The following is a 21,658-nucleotide window of genomic DNA, read 5'->3' on the forward strand; positions in this document are numbered from 1 at the left end:
CCAGCAGAGGAGTTCATGTAATCTCTGAATAGAAAGAGGGACCCGGCATAGACTGACCGGGAACTCTTCGATCTGATCGGTGTGTGGGGCGAGGAGTCTGTGCTTTCGGAGCTGCGCTCCAACGAACGGAATGCAAAGACCTACGAGAAGGTCTCCAAAGCCATGATACAGACAGAGGATATAGCCGTCATGCAACGCAGCGCCGCGTGAAAATCAAGGACCCCAGACAAGGCTACCAAAAAATCAAAGCGGCAAACGGACGCTACGGAGCCTGCCACCACTGCCCCACCAGTGACCATGGACTCTGATGATGGGACAGTGTCGACGGACAGTTCCTCGACGATGTTCACGGACGGGGAAGATGAGGAAGGGTTTGTGGAGGACGAGGCAGGCGATAGCGCTTACAACGCTGGTTTCCCCGACAGCCAGGATCTCTTCATCACCGTCACGGAGATCCCCCAACAACCCTCCCCGGCCAGGAACCCGGATCCTGAATCAGGGGTAGGAGCAGTCGGTAAGTGCTTTAACCATGTTAACTTTTATTCTTAATATAACAGGAATCTGAAGTGTGTGAAAAGGAGGTCTCTGTATATATGGTGATAGAACAGAAATCCTCCTGGGAGAACGCCACGAAGCTCTCCTGCCGTTAATCGATAAGCATCAGCAGGAGGTTCCTGGGGAGAGCTGCCTTATTGGGTGCTCCGTGATAGCACACTTTTCCGCGCGAGGCTTTCATGCGGTATTCAGGGAGCACTGCCTCCCAGAGCACGGCTGCATAGGTCCGTGGTTCATGCTAGATTTCACGCAGCATGCGCTCTCTATCTCCTTCAGTGCCCGTCCTCACGGTGATCTCGCTCGGAGACTCCTGCATCTAAGTAGGGGAAGAAATGTTACGTTACGCCTGGTCCAAAGTATTTTTAATAAATAAATAAACAGACAGACGGCATCAGCCCCCACCCTTCATTGTAAAGAAAAGATTCAATTGGCCCTGGACTAGCAGAGGGATGAGTGGCTCCCTCCTCCACACCCCTTAATGTCATCTCTGGACTATCATTGCAGCTGGAGGCTTCCTTCCACTCATTTCTCACAAACGACTACCTGTGTCTTATTCATGCATTCTATATTACTTCATCACACAAGTGGGGGGACAATGGTATTGGAACCCAGGAAGGCTGGGGGAAGAACGGAATGAACAGCTGGGGTTGTTTCAGGAGCACACCCTGTGAATAGCGTTCTGCTCAAAATTTATGCAGGATTGGACAGAGAGCAGTTGTGGTCTCTGGTTGTATGATACAGTGGTTCTCTAGTACACTTGCACATAATCTAGGCAGGACTGATTCTATTTTTAGATACCCAAAAAGGAGGGATTGACTCGGGGAGTCATTCCCAAATTTTGCTTTTGCGCCCCTGGCTGATCGACCAGGGGCACTTATGACAGCACCAAATGGCGCAGTGCAAAAGGACAGGTAACCATGACCATCTTATTACCGTCTTCTTACCAGTTCATGGTATGGTAGACGGTGCAGTATGCCTGGTAACCATCGCTGCTGTCATGCAAAAGCATAAGCATGCTGCTGTGTAGCGCTGCTGGTCCGCCTCTGTCAGCGGCATACAGTACACATACGGTGACATATACAAAAGGCAAAATAGGGTCCATTGTTGCCACGCTATGGCGTGTGCCAGGGCATTTCATGGAAAACGTGAACGAAATGATTGTCTGCCCTTGCTTTCCCGGAGGAAGGAATGACTGGCGACATTTACCCAGAATCCACCGCGCAAATGATTTGTGCAACAGCAGGCACAGGGGTCTCAACAAAAAATTCACAGAGACAGCCTAGACTCAGTTAATTGTTCGCAAAAAAGTATCATTGCAAGGAATTAACTAACTGTTTCCCATCTCACAGCTTCCACTGTCTCCAGACCTTCCACAGCATCCCCCTCGCAGAGGCTGGCGAAGATTAGGCGGCGAAAGAAAAAGACAAGGGACACGATTTTCGATGAATGTGTGGGCTGCTACCTAGCCGAGGCGGACCAGCAGAGGCAGTGGAGGGAGAAAGTCTCTCTGTACCAGCGCTCACACAGCGAATGGGAGGAGAGGTGGCGTGAGGAACACAAGCAGGCGAGTCAAGCAATGCTTGTACTACTGAGGGAGCAAACGGACACGCTCCGGCGACTTGTGTATGTTCTGCAGGACCGCTGCAGGACAGAGCCCCCAGCAGTATCTCTGCAACCGCCCTCCCCCACCACAAAGTCACATACCCCCCTCACCCTAAATAACCAGGAGGATGCCCGCCCTGGGCCGTGAATACTGTCACTGCACCCCAGCAGAGTGCTCAAGTAACCAAAAGCTCTCATACCCTACGTTTGCATAAGTCCTTCCCTTCCGGACTCAAACAAGTCCCAATCCCAGTCCCATCCCATAACTGTGTACTTAAGTAATAAAAATACTTTGCTGTTAAGTACTGTTTCCGTCATGTTTCCTCACTGAAGACTGTGTTTGAATGGGGTGCGTGGGGAAGTGCGTTGCTAATTGCATAGGACAGGCACCTTTCGCAGGGTACAGACACGGGGGTCGGATCAGCAGCGGGTAACACACACAGTGCAGTCAGCAGGCACCGTGGTCGGTATGGGAGGTGGTTTCCAGGTTCTGTGTGGGCGGTGGGGATGTGACTTTTTAGCGGGGGAGGGCGGGTACAGATCTTATACAGCGGTCCTTGTTGTGGACCGCTGAGTCACGCAGCAGAGGAATCTGTATCCGTCCTCCTCCGCCACAAGGCCACATAGCCCCCCGCACACAGAATCCCAAAAAGGAGGGATGGCAGGCTCCGTTGAAACAAGCAGTCCGGCAATGCGGACCGCTGTAGGAGCAGGAGCCTGTCATTCCTTGAGTTTAGAGGCGGTCTTTACATCAGCGCACACCCTACCCACCGCAGTCTGCGTTCCAGTTTCGACCCTTTAACGAAAAGTCATGAATAAAGAAACCTCTCCTCAGTAACAGTGTGACATGTATTTTATTTTTACACGTGTCTTGGAAGTGGAGGAAACGGGGAGAACGGGGTATTTAACCGAAGAGGAGAGTCAACAGTAACTGGGTAAAGAAACAGGGGCAGGTTCAGCTTCTCTGTAAAGAAACTGAACAGTCACAGGTCACGCTGCTCGCTGCTCGCTGGTATTTGAAGAGTTCCTTGTCGCTGTCCCAGGCGCCTGTATAGGGCTTCATGAGCAAGTGCATTAGCGGGCAGGCTGGGTCACCGAGGATCACTATAGGCAAATGCACATCCACAACAGTTATTTCGTGGTACGGGAAGAAACTACCTTCCAGCAGGCGTCTGAGCAGCCCACAGTTCCTGAGAACACACGCATCAGGAACCTTGCCCGGCCATACGACGTTCATGTTGGTAAAAAGGCCCCTATGGTCCCCCAGTGCTTGCAGAACCATTGAAAAGTAGCCCAATTTCTCAGCAGCTGAATGTGGAAGAGGTGGACGATAAAGTGCGAGGAGGAGAAAACGGTGAGGATCGCAGCGGGCTCCATGCTTGCAGTGCTGTGGCGTCCACGCTGTCACTGACCAGAAAAGTGCACGAACAGATTGCCCGCAGGCGCTTTCAGGGAGGGAGGGAGTGAGGGCGTGATTGACGGTTCAATGACGACGGTTACCCAAAACCACCCTCGACACATTTTTTCCCCCAGCATGCATTGGGGGGAAATCCCAGAATTCAAATGGGCAGCGGGGACTGCGGGAACTGTGGGATAGCTTCCCATAGTGCACCGCTTCGAAAGTCGACGCCGGCCCCGTGAATGTGGACTCAGAAGTTCAAATTAGTGTATTTAGTATGGATACACAAATTCGACTTCATAAGGTCGAATCCACAAATTCGAATTAAGTAGATTCGAAATAGTCCTGTAGTGTAGACAAGGCCTTAGAGTCGAAACCAGCCCCTTAATCTGTTCTAAAACATAGAATTATTGGTTATTTTTATTCACTTTATGGGAGCTTCTACCCTTTAATTAATTGAATTGACTCACTGATTATTTATCCCAGTGTTGTTGAACTTGCTTTCTTGGGCAAAATGTGTAAAAATAGATTATGAGGATAGAAAAGACCCAGAACAAAATACACTTATTAGTGGGTCTCAGTCATGATGAGCCCCATCAAACATTTTTTTGGAAAGCCCCCATTCTGCAATGTGATCTGCATGGGTCTGCATGGATAGAATTGTATAAATAGGCCCTAATTTAAGACAAAATGCAACAAGCACGTGTAACAAACTATCAGAGGGAATAGGGGAAGGAGAACAAGAGTAATAGTGAGAAGAATGTTACATACACTAGTGATGTACACAATTTGATTTTTTCAGATCATACGTTTAAAATAAATATTATATAACATAAATGCAATTAACATCAGCAATGCCTAGCCTGTTGTTGAAGCTTTTTAAAACAAACCTGTGATTAATAGTTTGTGTTGAAGGCAAGCAGGTGGCTTACAAATTTACCAAACATAAAATGAGACAAGAAGTCAAAACCACACTAGCTAAAGCATGATTGCCATCCAAATAAGGGCAGATAGAAGAAAATGGGTGAGAGACTGAATATATGCACGTTGGCTGGTGCACGTCTTTTAAAGGGATATATTGATAGGGAAGTTCCATTTATAAAGAAAAAAGATGTTGTTGCAGTTGGTAGCCCCAAATTCCACCCATTTATCCACTGTCTTTCCTAGTAGAAAGTCCAGTTTAAAATTTCAACTGGTTTCAGTTGGCCAACTAGGTTTTGTAATGATGCAATGGATCTATTAGTCTACTGGATCCCGGAGCTACTGATATTTAAATAACTCCAATCTACTGGAATTTCCACTGTGTTGAGGATTTTTCTTATTTGCAAAGTATTCAGGCTAAAATGTTTGGTCAGCACCTACCTGTAAGTGCCAGGACACTTATTTAGGAACTTTAGTATGGATGTAGGTGCTCAGTTCTGAATATACAAGCTTGCATATTTTAGCCATCATTCTTAACATTTTCCCAAATAAACAACCAATAACAAAACCCCCAGGTCCCCAACCTGTAATTTTTAACAGTTTGCACTTATATAGCACATTCCATCTTGTCATCCTAAAGTAATCTATAAATATGAAGATCTATAGCAGCCCTCTAACATATGTATTATCCCCATTTGGCAGATGAGTAAACTGAGGCATGGAGACCTAAAGTGACTTGCCCAACATCTCACAGCATAAAAGTCCTGGCTACGAGTCCCCTGATGCAACTACTATGCTGTGTATGAAGCCAGCAGCCTAGCATTCCTGGGCAGCGTGTATACCAAGAGGAGTGTAGAGTTCAGTAAACAATGCCAGTTTCAACTTCCAAAAACTTATTGTTGTAAACCTAGGAAACATATTTTTTAAAATAGCTTCTTGTTCTTCTAAGAAAAGAAATTGTTTCCAGACTTTGAATGAATCTTAGAATGAAGTCACACATGAGCAAATGTATATTAATTATTTTTTATTAAAGTATCAAAACATAACCTTGAGAATAGAAAACAAATTGCTTTTAATGCTGTTTTAAAGGTTCTCCCAAATAAAGTAGACATTTACTAAACCCATGCAATGCATTGCTCATGTCTAGCCTTTTTAGACATTGCTTTCTTGGGTATATTCAAATTAACTTCAGTACCATAACTTATGAATTATACTTGCACATACACACGTGTGCATGCACACACACACACACACACACACACACACTCACAGTGCAAAGCAGCGATGACTGAACAGAGAAATAAAAACAGAATACCTTCTGACAAAAGTAGTGATACCATATTAACATTTGGCATGCTAGTAAATAACATTTATGTTTAACTCAAGCAGCAAATGCATGACGCCTGCGTCACCAGTAATACAGTTAATAGCAACTGTACAAAATTCCTAAAGAAGAGATACGAATTTTGTGATTATGTCGAACAGTAAATGAAGCCAGTCCCTGTACTAATACCTTATAACAGCATAAGTGACCATTTTTTTTTTATTTTGCCTTTGCTGATATTTGATGCACAAAGGACAAAGCCAAGGAGTTTGGTATCTGGATTATGCTTAGATCTACTGCTTCTATATTACAGAAGTCAAATGCTAATGAAAATTCATTTGACAAGGTTATTGAAACACGTTCTATGTATTTCTTGTGTCAGACAAACAATGGGCCAAATTTATCCATTGTGTAACTCTGGTTAAGCCAGTGGAATTGCATGAGGGGACTCTGTTCTCCAGCCACAGGATCTGAGAAACTCTCATTGAAGTCATTGGGAGTTCCACATTATCTGCAATGAGAGACTTGGTCCCCAGGACTGAATGTGGCCCAATATGTTGTATTTTATACATTCACCTTTTAGGTACTTGAAGTACATATCTGAAACATGATATAGGACATTACAATATATCCAGATCTTAGGAAAGTGTATTAAGAAGTTCTGTTGCAGAATATAAAAATGAAAAAAGGATCTGGCATGATATCTGGTTTACCCATTTGGGGCTTGCAAAGTAAGAAGCTGATGGTTGAGGTATCTATTGGTTTAGCCTTTAGATTGAAATTGTATTTTTAACACTGCAGAACTGGTGTAAAATATTATGTACTGTAAGCTCCATTTTATGGTTTATTTAATTTAAAATGCATTATTAAGCAATTAGACACCACTGATTGAGATATGAAATCTCTGAACCCAATCCTGCAAGATGATGAACACCTCATGAGAGGTAAGAATCAGGCACTTATACTTTTTAAAGAGTGGTGTCCCAAATAGAAGCGTTGAAGTTTAGAAATATATAATATTAGACACCAAAAAGTAAAAATAAAAAACAGTACAACACTTGTGTGTTCAGTTTTGTCGTCTTTGCAATATTTATTATTTCAACTTCTTAGGAATACTAGTGATAAATAAGGATAATATTTTCTTTTACAGAAAACTGTAATTATAATATTTAATAGGATTAAACAATCTGAGGATTTCACAGAAACATCAGAATTTAAACACTCATAACTCTAGCTCTTTAGTCCAGCAGCTCAACTAATAGTTCAAAACATCTAAGGTTAGATTTTTAAAAAAGTAAAAAATAGTTACTTACTACATCACCAAGTTCTAGGCTATTCTTGGATTCTAAACAGCATTTTGGTTGGCTGCAGTTACCACTCAAATGTGAAAGAAAAATTACTACAATCAGAATTCTTTCCCCTGTATAAATCAACTGGCAATAAGATTAATCCTGACAGGATGAGAGACTTCCAACCATTGCCCACATGAGTAAGAGCTACCTATGGGACTACTTGTGTAAACAGGATTACTAATTTGAGTAAAGGTGTGCAGAATCAGCCCCTGTGTGATCTAATGTAGTAAGTCTTTCCAATTTCTATTTTCTGTGATTCACAAACTTGGGGTTCAATCCTGCAATCCTTACTCGAGCAAAAGTCTTTTTGAAGTCCCTTCCTGCTTAGTTCCCTCTTCCCAAAAAGTGCAATTCACCCATGTGCAGAGGGCCAGCATAAAGTGGATGCATTATTTAAATTACATTTATAGCGTCAAAATAGGGCTTACATGATGTGTAGCCCTTGCACCTGCCCTCTGCACGGGGCAAATTTCACCCAGAATGAATGATAAATGGGAGTTTTGTCTGAATAAAAATTGCATGCTCAGAACCCAAGACATTAGGGAATCATTAGATTTTTCAAGTTTGTTTTTACTGTGTAATTTTGTTTCCATAAAGTTCTTTGAAATATCACACATATGGGATGTTATACTTTGGGTGCGCAAAGGCCAAGGTGCTTTCCTATTTTTCATGGCAAAATTGCAATTCCTGAAGAACAGTGAGGTTCCAGTTCAGTAAATGCAAACTTAGTTACATGGACATTTGGCAAGAAACTGACACTTGTCACATCTATCAGACTTCTCAGAATCTGCCGCTGAGTCATAAAAACCCCACACAAGTGTTGTGAAAAAAAAAAAAAAGACAATGCTTAGTTTGAAACGAAAGTCTTTGCAGCATTAAGTTAGACTACAGTATGTCCCATCACATAGCAACACATTCTGCCAGAAAGCATCATTCTGGAAACTGCAAAACTTTAAAAACACTCTCAGTGTGCTTTCCTACCAGCAACAAGGAAAGATAGTGTCCATCCAGCACAGCTGTCGGTACGGTGTGCATCATTGGAAGTCATAGTGTTCTAACACAAACGTCATGAGTGCAGGCACTGTACACTACAGAGACCTAAAACTTCCGGAGCTGTTGTCTGTAGCTTCTAGGAACAGCAAGTATGACTAGTACTAAAACCTAGAGTTGAGGCAGAGGACTCTTCGACTTGATCAAGACCAAATCTTTGGAGAGGAAGAATCACAGCTAAGTCAACATGATCCTTCCTGCTTAAAGCAATCTCCCCTGCCTAACGGTTCTAGACTACTAGGATCCTACAGATACACATTGAGTCAAATCCTCCATGGTTTCTGTTTTTTTTGGTGTAAAGATGCACTATGAGAACTCTTGGTTTGCCTTAACCCTGCAATGTTCCTTCTTTGATCTGTTGAATAAAGAGGTTTCTTTCATCCTCGGGTGTTCTCCCATTCTGTGCTCGAACTATGCAAGTGGGCCTGTGGAGATTGAGCATGTATATCAAGTGTTGCTTCTCATTCTTTAGCTCTTCAATCTGGGCCTTTAGTTCTGCGTTGATAGTTTCCAGCTTTTCTGATTCCTAGCCACAGAGCACAGACATAAGTATTACAGTGAGTATTTTACATAGTTAACCCTACTGGTATTGTGATGGTTGCCACCCTTTACTGGTAGCAAAGCATGATGGCTGGTCAGAAAGAAATTACCTGCTTCTTAATTAGTCATAACTACGCACCTGTACATTACCAGTATATAACAGTCCAGAGAACAGATTCAGACAATGGCCCTTTAAAGAAATATGGCAATGGTCACAAAACCAAATTCAATAGAGCCACCTGCCAAACATTGCATTGGCCAAAAGGAAGCTTATTTGCTACCACCACAAAAAAAAAAAAAAAAAAAAAGCCATTATGAACTCACTTGGCCAGTCCAACGGCCAAGTAGAAGTTCCAGCGAGCTGCACCCCAGGATCTGAATCCTTGATTCTAGCCTGGTTCCTTGTTCCCAGGCCAGCAGGGACTTAGAGCCTGTGGAGGCAGTCCATTCATTTTGGGGTAGGGTGATAAGCAGCAGCACCCTGCTTTTCTTTGATAAGCCCCTCTGACCAACACAAGGAGTGATGTTAATGGGCTCCCTGCACTTTTCTGAAGAGACACTCACTGATAGGGGGCTTTTGAGAGACGGCTTAGTACTGTTAATGCACTAAATACTAAACACTACTAATCACAAACTTGCTAATAGAGACAGACATTAGCACTGTAAGGGATACTTTGTGCCTATTCTTGTGTCCTCTGTGCTACCCTGTCTATAGGGCTCTTGTCTATAGGACTCTTATGACATCATTACTGTTTTGCAGTGGCATAAGCACGGTATCAATAAGTAATAGTACATAAGCTTGTGATTTGTAAAAGTTACTTCTCTGAAAAGTTCAATCAGCAGTGTTAATTATAAACCAAATGAGATGCAGCTTTAATTTGTTAAGCTACTACATCAGTGATCATTTCTAACTGGAGAGCCATTTCATAGAGAAATCAAGTGTTGGTGCATGGAGTAAGCATAGCTTATTAGAATCTATAATGTACATGATGTGAAATGTAATTTTAATTCCTCATGTGTTCCATTTACATTTTCAGATTAGTATTAGCCACATAAATAACACTATCACTCACTAAAATTGAAACAATGTTTTCTTCTCCTTCTTCGGTTATTTTTTATATATCTTTCATTGTTAACCAAATTTGATCTAAAGGCATTTGGGTAAAATTCACCCCAGTGACCTAGGATTTTGCATAGGCCTTGTGCCAGCCTTCTGCACAAAAATGAATTTCACCCATTGGTGAATTCAGCTTTCCACCACTCAAGTGAGGTGGCTAAATATCTCCATTTTACAGTTGGGGAAAAGAGAGTAAATGACTTGTTCAAGATCACACAGGAAGTCTGTAGCAGAGACAGGAACAGAGTCCACATCTCCTGACTCCCAGTCCTGACCTTTACCCGAAGACATTGTCCTATTTGCTCAAATAACAGAACGCGGAAATAGGTTGAGAACAGTCAAAGTCAGTAACTTACTTTCTGCAAACATTCTGTTTTCTCCTTCTTTTTGTTTCGGCATTTTGCAGCTGCAATTTTGTTCCTTTCCCTTCTTCTCTTTTTCCTTTCATCTTCTTGGGGCGAAAACTAGCAAGATTCAAGATGCACATACTTAGCATGATGCAGTAGATGCAGAATAATCATGTTGATAATTGCTGACTTTTAAAATAACGGTAGCACTAAAGGTTAGCACTAACAGAGCATCAGACACTCTAGAGGTATGCTTCTGATATCATAACAGTGTAAATCAGGAGTAACACCTCTGAGGTCATCAATGTAAACCTGGCATAACAGATCAGAATGAGGTCCTTTATGTGTCACATTCTGAAGAGTTATTTAAGCCAACATTTTTTAATTAAAATATATTCAGATTTTATTCTGCTGACTAATGTTTAATTCCCTGAAGTCAAGAGGAGTTTTGTCTGAGTAATAATGATGTGCAGAATCAGGCCCCTAGTCTGGTGGTTGGACAGCAGAGTACTATGCCAGTGTCTAAGATCTACTAGCTGTACTCAACCCAGCCATCTTTACACACACTGAATAGTCTCTGATGCCAATAGGAGTTTGGAGTGGGGATCAATGGTTGTGTATGGAATTCACAAAAAGTTCCACTCTTTGCACTCAATTCTGCTCTCAGTTACTCCAGTATAAACCCAAAGTAACTTTGATCTATGGACCAGATTCTCATCTCACTTGGATTTTACACTAGTATAACTCCATAGATTTCAGTGGAGTTACTCAGACTTATACAATATGCATTAGTTCACAATCTGCTCCTCCTCCTCGCCCCCCCCCCGAGGCTAGGAATGGCACAGCTGGTTTCTTCAGAAGAGGGTGCTATTATACACCTTAGCGCTTTCCTTTTGGCCACCTGGTAGGTTCACAACCAGAAAACTGGTTTACAACCAATTCATGGTAGGGCGACCAGATAAGGACAGTTCTGATTTGTGGGTCTTTTTCTTATATAGGCTCCTATTACCCCCCCCCCCACCCCCGGCCTGATTTTCAGACTGGTTACCCTATTCATGGCTATTGACCAAACTTAAACTATGTCTTCACTGCAATAAAAGGTGTCTTTTTATATTGAGATAGCTAATTTGAGATAGTGACCTTGATATAAAATCCTAGTGGTTGATTTTACTTCCCTGTAGCGAGTTGAGGAAAGTCAACCCTTTACCTCCCACCTGCAGATGACCTCAACTAACTACATCAAGGTTAAATTGGAGTGACTTGCTCCAGGCCCTACAGCAAGTCAGTAGTGAAGCCAGATACAGAGTACCCTCTAGAGATACTCCCTTCCATTAATAAGGGAAGTTATTACTTGTGTCAGGCTAAAAATAAACTGGCCCTAACTGAAATGAAAGGTGAAATAATGTTTCACAGTAGCATCTAAAGAAAACAGAAATAAAGAAACACTAGAGCACTGAACACATTGACAGATTAAGTCCCCTGAGGACTGCCTGTGTTTAAGATTATAGCATTCTTGGTCTTTAGGATATTTTGTGGTACATTAAATCAGAACACTAATCAATCAAACGGAAATATTATCGAAGGAATGATACCTCTGCTTTCAGAACAGACATTTCAACAGGTCTTTCCAACACTGTCACTGTATCCAATGTAGAAGACATCCTGTGGGATAGGCACTTATTTTGGATGGCAAATCTCAATTCCTCCTTCACCAGTGGGGTTAGATTTGTGAAATCCTCAAACCCCAGTGACGCTGTAGGAGACAAACAGGGAACAATTGCGGAAGCGCTGACTTCTGATGCAGATACCTGGCCTGGGTTTTGGAGCATCATTTTGCTGAAAAGGAACAAAATAAAAACATTGAATAGTCTTACAATAATCTTAACAAGCCAAACAGATTTGACAGAAGAGAGCTGCATTTTCATGACTATGAACCAATCCCTGTATATTTTTTGCATAGGTTGAGATGACATTCTTACACTATTTATGTATGTGCACATATATGTATACATACACATTTGTAGATTTATTTTAGAGTCTCATGGAAAGGTGTGTGAGTTGACACTGTAGCTCATAATGGTTGCAAGAGAATGGTTACTGTCTACTTTATAAGGACTGATCATGTATTCCTTGAGCAATCCAAACTTCCATTGAAATCAAGCAATGCAGGCTCAGATCCTAAGTGAATGCATCTATATTTAGTCGATTTTTAAATGAATGTATGTTTTTTAGATTCTATCTTATTATGCAAGTCCATGGCATTGTGAATCCTCCAAGCATGGCAGGGTGTGTGAGGATAGTATTGGGGTGGGAGGGAGGAAAGGAGAAGGACCCGTAGAAGGAAAAAATGGCAGTTGAAGAGGTTTTAAACTTGAAAATTGTAAAAAGACACAAAATAAATGATTCTGTCATACTAAGAGCTATACCTCTATATTCGAGCTTGGAAGGAATGGGCCAGATCCTGGCCTCAGTTACACCTGTGTAAATCCAAAGTAACTCCACTGGATGCCTAGATTTACATGGGTGTGACTGAGCAAGATTAGAATCTGACCCCAAATTGTTCAAATCAAAAGATAAATTCCTGCAAAGCAGTTTGTAATAAAAGTTGGCTCAAGTGTAAAGAGCTATATATGCTCGGAGGTATCAAGCCAGAGGTAGAATTGGAGGGACGGAATAATGCAAAATTAGAAGTATATTTTATTCTTTTGCTCTTGTGAAATCTGAAAGTGCCCTTGCACACCCTTAAAATTAAGGTATTTTAAATGATTAAACATTTATGGCCAGATCCTCCACCACTGTAACTTGATGTAGCTGTATTCAGTTCAGTGGAACTGTGCCAGTTGACACCAGTGGAGGATCTGACCCTTATTTTTAAAAAATGGGATAAAATTCAGATTATTTTACCATATTTGCTTTTTCTACTTCCTCCTCAGGGGATGCAGTCAACTGTATATCTTGTAGTAATGGGATTACTGCAGTATTACCTGTTCTTGATTCGTATGGTAATTATAGTAAAATCAGTTGCAATTAACTCCCTAGCAGCTAAGTAGACAACTGCCTCAGGGCCATCTGCGTACATAAAGGAAGGCTCTGTGTAGTCAGCCTAGATCTGTGCACTCACTTTTATGTCAGTGCTTTCACTTTGCAGCTTTGGGTGGTGGTGAAGATTATGTACTCTAACAAAAGGCCAGATTCTTCTCTCAGTTATCCTGAAATTTACTCTAGATTTACACTGGGGTAACAGAGCAGAATCTGGGCCAGAGCTAAATATTTGTAAAGGGTAAATACAAAAATCTAAAGTTAGTGAACTACCGATACGTAGAATGCCCTTGCCTTGGTCACCAAATCCCAGGTTTGGAGGCTTTCCAAGCACTTTCTCGTTTTCAATAAAACTAGAAGTACCGAGGAGTTCCCAAACCCTCCTCATGAAATCCTGGCCCTACTGAAGTCAATGGAAAATTTCCACTGATTTCAGCGAGTTCAGGATTTCACCGTCAGTTATTAAAGAAGGGAAAATTCCCTGGAACTATTTGTTATTCCAACAGACCGTGGGAAATTTATGTAAATTTATTCACTTCAGGAAGCCCCTGCTCATGAGTCATCTTAAGTATTGATACTCATTAATCCTATAATCTCAGAGCGCTAGAGGATACTCATCTCCAACAAGTTGACAAACCAACAACAGCATTTAGCATTTCACCAATACATTCAAATAGGTTCTTTCTATTTACCAGTGGGATTGAACCCATCATTGTATGTGGATAGAGGAAGCCTTAGATATGTGCATTAGCTGTCACTGTTGTCTTAGTTCATGGCGATGGCTTAATTCTATATGGGTAATTTTATTTAATTCACTCCAATCAGAGATCTAAATTAACAAAGCCATTTCTCCAGCCCACCCCAAGTAATATATGGAGATATACCTATCTCATAGAACTGGAAGGGACCTTAAAAGGTCATCAACTGCAATCCCCTGCCTTCACAAGCAGGACCAAGTACTATCCCTGACAGTTTTTTTATCCCAGATCCCTAAATGGCCCTCTCAAGGATTGAACTTACTACCCTGGCTTGAGGAGGCTAATGCTCAAACCACTGAACTATCCCTAAATTTTCAATACTGGTGGTAGGGTCTGTTTTTTTGTTTTGTTTTTTAAATATGTGGCTAAACTTTTAATTAAAATTAGTATTACCACCAAAAGAAACCAAGAATGTTCAGAGCTTTCAGGGAAAATATCATGAGAAATACTGTCTATGCTGGATTTCCATTAGTAATTTGAGGAGTTATTTTCAAATATCCACTAGCACCAACAAAACTCTGCTAAAATCCCTTTTATAACCCTATTTGCTTTTACTGGTGTCTCCTTGATGTAAGAGTGATGGGGGAGTGTTCTCTATGGGCACCCTTGACTTTGGAACTTGCGGCTCCCTTTGGTCTGAAACAGCCCAAGTCTGCTGACCTTCAAAACATGCTGGAAGGCATCTCTAATTACTCAGGCTTTAGGAAAGAGAAGGGCTTGAAGGGGCTGAGGTTTGTGGGTGGGTAGGTTTGTAGGAGTACTGTTCTGGGTCACTTTTCCTTTGGTGGGGTTTGCTGCTAGTTTCCGCTTGTTTTTTGTAACCAGTTTTGTAAACTGGGACAGGGACTATCTTTTTGTTCTGCGTTTGTACAGCACCTGGCACAGTGGGGTCCTGCTCTATGCCTGGGGCTCCAGACACAATGATAATACAAATAATAATCAATCAGAACTATATCAGAGGTACGGAGAGTGCTAGATAGGTAGATACCTTTTGTATATTTGATAAATCGACATAAAATTGTAATGTTGGTATTTTCCTCTGTTCAAAAACATTTTTTCTTCAAGATGTAACATACAACTTCCTATATTACAATAGCATAAGCAAGAGTTAAACATTTGTTTTGCATCCCTTTTTCTCAGTCATCTGTCTGTAAATTATCTTAGGCTGCAAGTTATTTGGGGCAAGGACCTGGTTTACTCTGTTTGTAAAGCACCTAACACACTTTGGCTTGCTCTATAATTAGCCCAAGAAAATAACCACATCTAGACCTTTCTGTTTAACTACAAGTCCATACAACTACATGGATCCCAATCTGGTGAGGCACTGAACACCTTCGTCTCCCACTGAAGTCATTGGGAGTTGGAGGTGCTGAACACCCCACAGAATAGCACCACAGAGTCTCAATTCATCCCTGGCACAAGTGCAAGCTACTCCATCAGAAGCTTAGGATCAAGAAATCTTTCCTGATTAAGATCCCATTCCACAGTTTGTGTAATGATTTTTCCCTGCCACTTTTAGTTTTCACCTCTCACATTCTGACATTTTATGTGTCAGGGCACATTCTCTTTTCCAGAGTCCAAACTCAGCCTTTATGTTATTTAAAGTGTCCTTCAGTTTAATGCTAATATTAAAAGTGAACACTTCAGGTCACCCTCACTCCTAGCTTTCCTTTAGCTTAACTGCAGATGAATGATTTAATTGTGTTTCCTTAGATGAATTCATTTTTCTCTGCTGCTGACGCAATAAACCCTGTGAACTATCCAGGTGAATCTGAAACGGCATTAAGAGTAATTATAGTTCACAACCTCTGCGCACTCAAATTGACCTTTAGGATTCTGATATCCCAGATCGTATCTGCCTCCTTATCTGCCGGACTTCTCTGCTGTTGTTGCTACCAAGAAAATCGATTTCACACAGGAAACTCGTTCTGTGTAACAGTTTTTCTGTTGCGTCGTCACTCAACCCTGCTCAGTTAGGCAACAGGTCAGCAACTGATCTTGTTCATGTCAGTCATCAGTAGAGGGGGAAAAATGACTTATCTCCTAGCGACTTTCCCCACTATTTAATTATTCACCGCCTGCAGGATGATATTACTTCTCATCTGTGTGTACGCTAATCAAGTACTCAAAAGCGGTCAAGGAATCATAAAGGAAAATAGCTCCATTTGGGACCTTGCAACACTTACGTGTAGCCCCGGGCTCAACAGACACAGGCACTGCTGTGTGACCCGCACTACCTGAAGTCTGCGGGTGCCTTGAGCTCTTGGTTACTAACTTTCTTCTCCAAAGGGCTGTCCCGCAGGCAGCGCATCTCCGGCAGCCGCTTGCGAGCACCGGGCGCCCCGCAGCCCAGCAGAGCCGCGCTCCTGCTGCCGAGCCGTGCGCCGCCCCGCGGGCTCGAGCGCTGCCCCCAGCCCACGAGAAACCACGGAATCGGGCAGCAGAGCGAGCCTGGGTGGCCGCTCCGCTGGGAGAGCCCCCGTCTCTCGGGCGAAGGCCAGATGCGCAGGGTCCCCCCGGCTCCCGGCGGGTCCGGCGCGCGGCTGGGCGCCCCGGCCGGGTTCAGCCAAAGCCGCGATCGCACTGTCCGCGCCGGCTGCTGAGCCGCGCCAGGCGGGGGGATGCCCGGGGCGCGGGTCAGAGACTCCGAAGCAGGGGAAATGGGGGCGGGGGGGGCTTCTTGCGCGTGGCCCCAGCAGGAGTCAAACACTCCGCTCTTCCGAGCGCACTTTTGCTTTCAGTTTCGGTTCGCGAAGTCCCCAGCCCACCCCCCGCGCAGGGTCCCCCCGGAGCTCGCCACCGCCACGTCCGAGCGCGCCCCGGCGAGCCGAGCCGAGCCCCGGTCCCCGCGCCCTGCCCCTTTCCACACTCACTCACCTTTCCCGCGCCGCTTCTCACGCTGCCGTGCGGCGGCTGGGACCGGCAGTGCGGGACGGAGCAGACGCGAGCGCCGGCGAGGCAGCGCCGGGGAGCAGCAGGGCGGCCCGGTCTGGCCGCCTGGCTGCCGGGCGCGCTGGCTGGAGGGGCTCCCTGCCGGGCAGTTCCGAGTTTGCCGCTTGGAGAGCGGCGGCGGCTGCTTCTCGGTGTGTGTCTGAATCTCTGGCTCTGCGAGAGGTTGCATCACCCTCCTTATATAGCCGAGTGGGCAGCGCTGGTATTTACTCTGGCTGCGAGTCCCGGGCTGATGTCATGCTATTAATAGCCTCGCCGAGAGAGCCGAGGAAGGGGGAGCGCAGCTAGCGCGGGGCGGTGATGCAAGGCCCCCCCCCCCCGTCCCGACCAGGAGGAGGAGCAAGGGAGCTGGCTCGCATGCACGCCCGCTCCATAACAGGACTGCAGCCGCCTGGGCTAGCAGCCAGATGTGAACTCCTGCAGCTGCGTGTCATCCTCATGAGCCAATGGTGCCCAAGCCAGCTGCATGACTCCAGATCGCTGGCATCCTGCTGCAACGGGGATGGGCAATAACCGAGTGGGGGGCGGCGGTGGAATTAGGGGGCAGAACTGGTCCGCTGAAGGGACCTTTTAGGAAAGGCTTTGTCATTTTCTGTAGCTGTTTAAACGGCTTGAAACCCCTCCTCCCTCCCATTAGATCAGCGTGTGTGTGTTTGTGTAGGGGGCGAATGTGTAATTGTGCATCAGGCATCTGTGCCGGTGTGACGACCCCAGCACCGTGTGTGCGATATTGTGTCTGTGTGTATACGGGTGTGTACGCGCGTCAGCCTTCCCGGGCTGCCCCTGCGCAAGGGGAGCAGCGTGCGGCTCGCGCGTTGACACAAAAATACTACAATCCGCACCGATCTAGGTCTCCAGCGCCTGCTCTGAAGAGTTCGAGATTTAGCGAACGGGATGAGAGGCGGGGACGGGTCCGTAGTGTGTGGGAAAGGGGCATTGCTCACAGAGACTCGAATTCACTTTGGAAAGTAGCCTCCCCTCAGAAAACTGTCCGATCCACGGGTGAAGATTGAGAACATTTCTAGAGAAAAATCACTTCCCCATTCCTTTTCCCCCATACGGCGCAGATGTGCTTCCTGAGATGTTTCGGCGTGATCTGCTGTTTGTAATTCCGTACCTTTACAGGCTTTTACTAGGAATCGGGTGCGTGGGCGTGTGGGGCTTTTTAGTAATAAAAGCAAAGCCCGTTTTACTATAATTTTTGAAGGATTATGTAGTTTTTAAAAGAAGTGATAATGTGTCACAGAGATGTAGTTCCCCCAATTTCAGATGCCACCTAAACGTTCAGTGTACAAATTGAGTGGGCTGACTTTAATTTTTACCCGTAAAGATTAAAGACCCCTTTGCTGACACATCAGGGAGCTAAAAAATATCTTTCCTTAAACAAAGCAACTAACAATATCCTTCTGGTTTCGGGGAGGAGGAGGATTTAAGGGGAGGAGAACGTTTTCCTTTTTTCATCCTAATTTCTTAAACAACAAGAATTGAATTCTAACAGCCACAACACAAAGCTGGGATACAGATTGTTTAATGTGCGTCAGTATTCACAAATATACACACACAGAGATATACACAACATAATATAATACTTACATAATACATAGAAAAAATAGCAGGAACACAACTTTCTCTTGCAAACTCAGGCACTCAAGCCATGTTAACTCAGCCACTTTGTGTACTGAGTGTATACGTGCATATTACGATATACTTCAATAAATGCATACAATGCATTAACAAGCAAGAGTACTACTTTAAGGTCTGCATTTAAAAAGGGGCTATATATGTGCATTGGGGGCAATCTAACCCTGATAATAGCCTTAAATCTTGAAATGTCATGACTTTTGCACGCTTGATCTCACAAACTTAACACTTCATTAACAATGGCATTTTGCATTTAATTTCCTACTTGTTTTTTTTAAGGCGAAAGGGTTGGGAACAGAGAAAGCAAATCTGGCTTGCACAGTTTAGATCATATTTGCAGTGTGTAGGTACAGTTTGTTCCTTGCTCTACACTTACCTGGTGTGTTCAGTTTATAGATTCTAACGGCAAGTTCTTTATTCCACACCTGTTCAGTTTTAGACCCCTTGCAAGTTCTAAAACATTGATTGCCGCACACTGCCTAGCTATGCACTCATATAGTGATCATATCTCTTTAAGTACACACCTACAGACACTGGAACAAAATCTCATCCAGCTCACACCCTTCTAAGGATTTTATCTTTGTAAATCCAAAACAATTATCCTAACACCAAGCAAAAAAACATTACTCTTTAGTGGGGACTTGTCTGTGACAAGTTTCAAACTTCAGCTCTGTTTTCTGGGGTAGCCCTGTAGTTAAATTGTTTATACCGCAGAGGGGTATTTTCTTCACTCATTCCACAACCAAAAACAGCTGGAATGAGTTTGCTCAGACTTACAAAAAAGGCAGAGGCAAATATGGAGAATTTCATCCCAAAATGTAAATATTGCAGAAAGTTCTGAGCAGGTGGAAACAGGGAGTTATTAAGGTAGCTGTTTTGCAACATTAACGTGAGTGGTCATGACCAGGTGCCTGCTGTAATACAGACAGAGAGCTTTAGCAACTATCCAGGGTTATTTAACTACTTTTATTATCCATGGACATTTATTTGGAGCATTTTTAATTAAATAGAGCAAAGTCACACAAATAAACAGGGGCAATTAGAAAGGTTAAATACATTACTTCAGCTTTCAGAGTGTTTAGAAACACCTCACAAAGATAAATATTGTTAACCTGTTTTAAGTGTCACTAAAAATTACTTCATGATCACAGTGTTTCACAGATATAATATAGTACTAAGCAGACAGATGCTTATGCTTCATGTATCTTCATTACTTCTAGTATCATCATTGACAAGGAAATATGTTTAATATGAAAATGCTGTTGACAGTAAAATAGGTGTGTTATTTACCAAATCCTTGATATGATGAGCAAGTGCCTCCCCTTAGAATAAACATAGAGGTAGCAACTGTGCATGTTTTAAAATTAATCCACTGTAAAATGTCATGTCATGGCATTCCTCAGTAAGAAAGAAAATGAAACTATAATAAAAATGAAAACCAGAGTTTTACACTTAGTTTCATTAACATACAGGGCCCCATCCTGCTCCCTTTTCAATCAATGTCAAACTCCCATTGACCTCAGCAAGGGACGTAGGATTGGGGCTAGATTCAACTTAATACAAACTAATATAGCTATCAAGAATGTCAGGAAGTAAAAGCAAACAATAGATACACAAGATGCTTAAACACTTTTGGTAGTTTTACTTTTAAACTTTAAAAAAACAAAATCTCCCTTCCTCTATCTAAATATTACTGATCCTTTTAGATTTCCTCTCTCTAGTGTTACCAGAAACCGCAGGAAGTAGTCTGACTGAAACAGTAATAGTTTCAGTGAGATGAAGTCTGTTTTAATTATTACTGTTATGTCTTGATCTACGTGCAGTATATGATCACCAGAGCACCTACAGTATTACTCACTGGGTATTTCTACAAAGAGCAATCATACTAAATAATAACCTGCTGCTCTGTTATTGTGGACTCTCAGTAAATCTCCAACCTGAACTGCACAGAGAAAAGAATTCTTTCATTCACCATCTTCTGAGCCAAATCCTGCCTTCCCAACCCCCACACCTCTTCATTTCCAGTGGGTATGTCAGTAAAATAAAAATATGGCCTCCAGTAATATACCTAAGCAATAAGGCTCAAATCCCTGCAGCAAAAGCTTTCTGTATTCCCCCTTCCATTACATTTATGGAGCTGTAGGATATCTGCCAGGGAAAAGCTATATAATATAGGGGCCCAATTCTCATCTCTCACTTCTTTTCTAGTGGTGTAACTCCATTAAGCAATGAAGTTACCTATGATTTCCTCTGATAACTATCACAGGCCTCATGAAATATAAATATATAAAATTTACTTTCCTAAGTATCTGTCCTGCTTAGTGACTTCTTAGGTGAAATTTGGTTTCCTGAGTCCTTTGTGGTTTTACTGTTGTTAAGTTTTGATATTACTATAAACATAACAGGCCTAATTTTCCTCTCAGTTGCACACTCAACTGAGGAATAACTCTGTTGAACTCAGCAGGGTTACTTACAGCAATGTAAAACCGTTACAGAACTGGGGTCTTTGACTGTACCAGCAGAGCTATTCTAGAGTTCCATGCCAAGCAGTCACTTTGCTATGATTTTTCCTATACAGTATTTTTCTGTTCCAAAGCTGTATTGCAAGATTCCTATATTTGCTCTTGCATTGTATTGGCATCAAATTCTCACCTCAGATGCTTATGCATGTGTTGTCAGCAGCATAAACCTGGGTCCATTATCTCTGCTTCACAGATCTCTACTGCTTGGCCGAAAGTAGTAACTCCTAGTAGCAGCAGTAGCAGTAGCAGCCATTAAGAAGGGTATGTCTACAGTGCACACACATCCCTGGCTCTGATTCAGATTTGAGCCTAAAAGCCCCCCTTCTATCCTTGCACATCAGTCTGATTTGGGTCAGCAAGCACTCAGGACCCAAGCACTAGGACTCTGCTAAGGGGATGGGTCAGAGCCCGAGTCCTGCTGTGATTCTGGTCCAAACCATGTCTCAAGCTGCAGACCTGAATCAGAAGATGTATGTGGTGCAGTATGAACATGTTAGCATTGCTGCGAGACCCGGGTCCAGTAAGTGTAAGCCCAGGTT

The 21,658-nt window shown here is 43.2% G+C and overlaps 1 protein-coding gene across 1 annotated transcript; it reads right to left on the bottom strand.

Annotated features, from left to right (window-relative positions):
- Nucleotides 1–5,486: 5,486 nt before the first annotated feature.
- Nucleotides 5,487–17,092, bottom strand: ATF3 (activating transcription factor 3). Its single transcript, XM_045011889.1, has 4 exons — nucleotides 16,882–17,092; nucleotides 11,800–12,043; nucleotides 10,217–10,324; nucleotides 5,487–8,729 (listed from the first exon to the last, which is right to left on the bottom strand). The coding sequence occupies exons 2-4, from the start codon at nucleotides 12,037–12,039 to the stop codon at nucleotides 8,532–8,534; spliced, it is 546 nt and encodes a 181-aa protein (XP_044867824.1). The 5' UTR covers nucleotides 12,040–12,043; nucleotides 16,882–17,092; the 3' UTR covers nucleotides 5,487–8,531.
- Between the last annotated feature and the right edge of the window lie 4,566 nt (nucleotides 17,093–21,658).

Source organism: Mauremys mutica, chromosome 3, assembly GCF_020497125.1.
Source record: "Mauremys mutica isolate MM-2020 ecotype Southern chromosome 3, ASM2049712v1, whole genome shotgun sequence".
Lineage (NCBI taxonomy): Eukaryota > Metazoa > Chordata > Testudines > Geoemydidae > Mauremys > Mauremys mutica.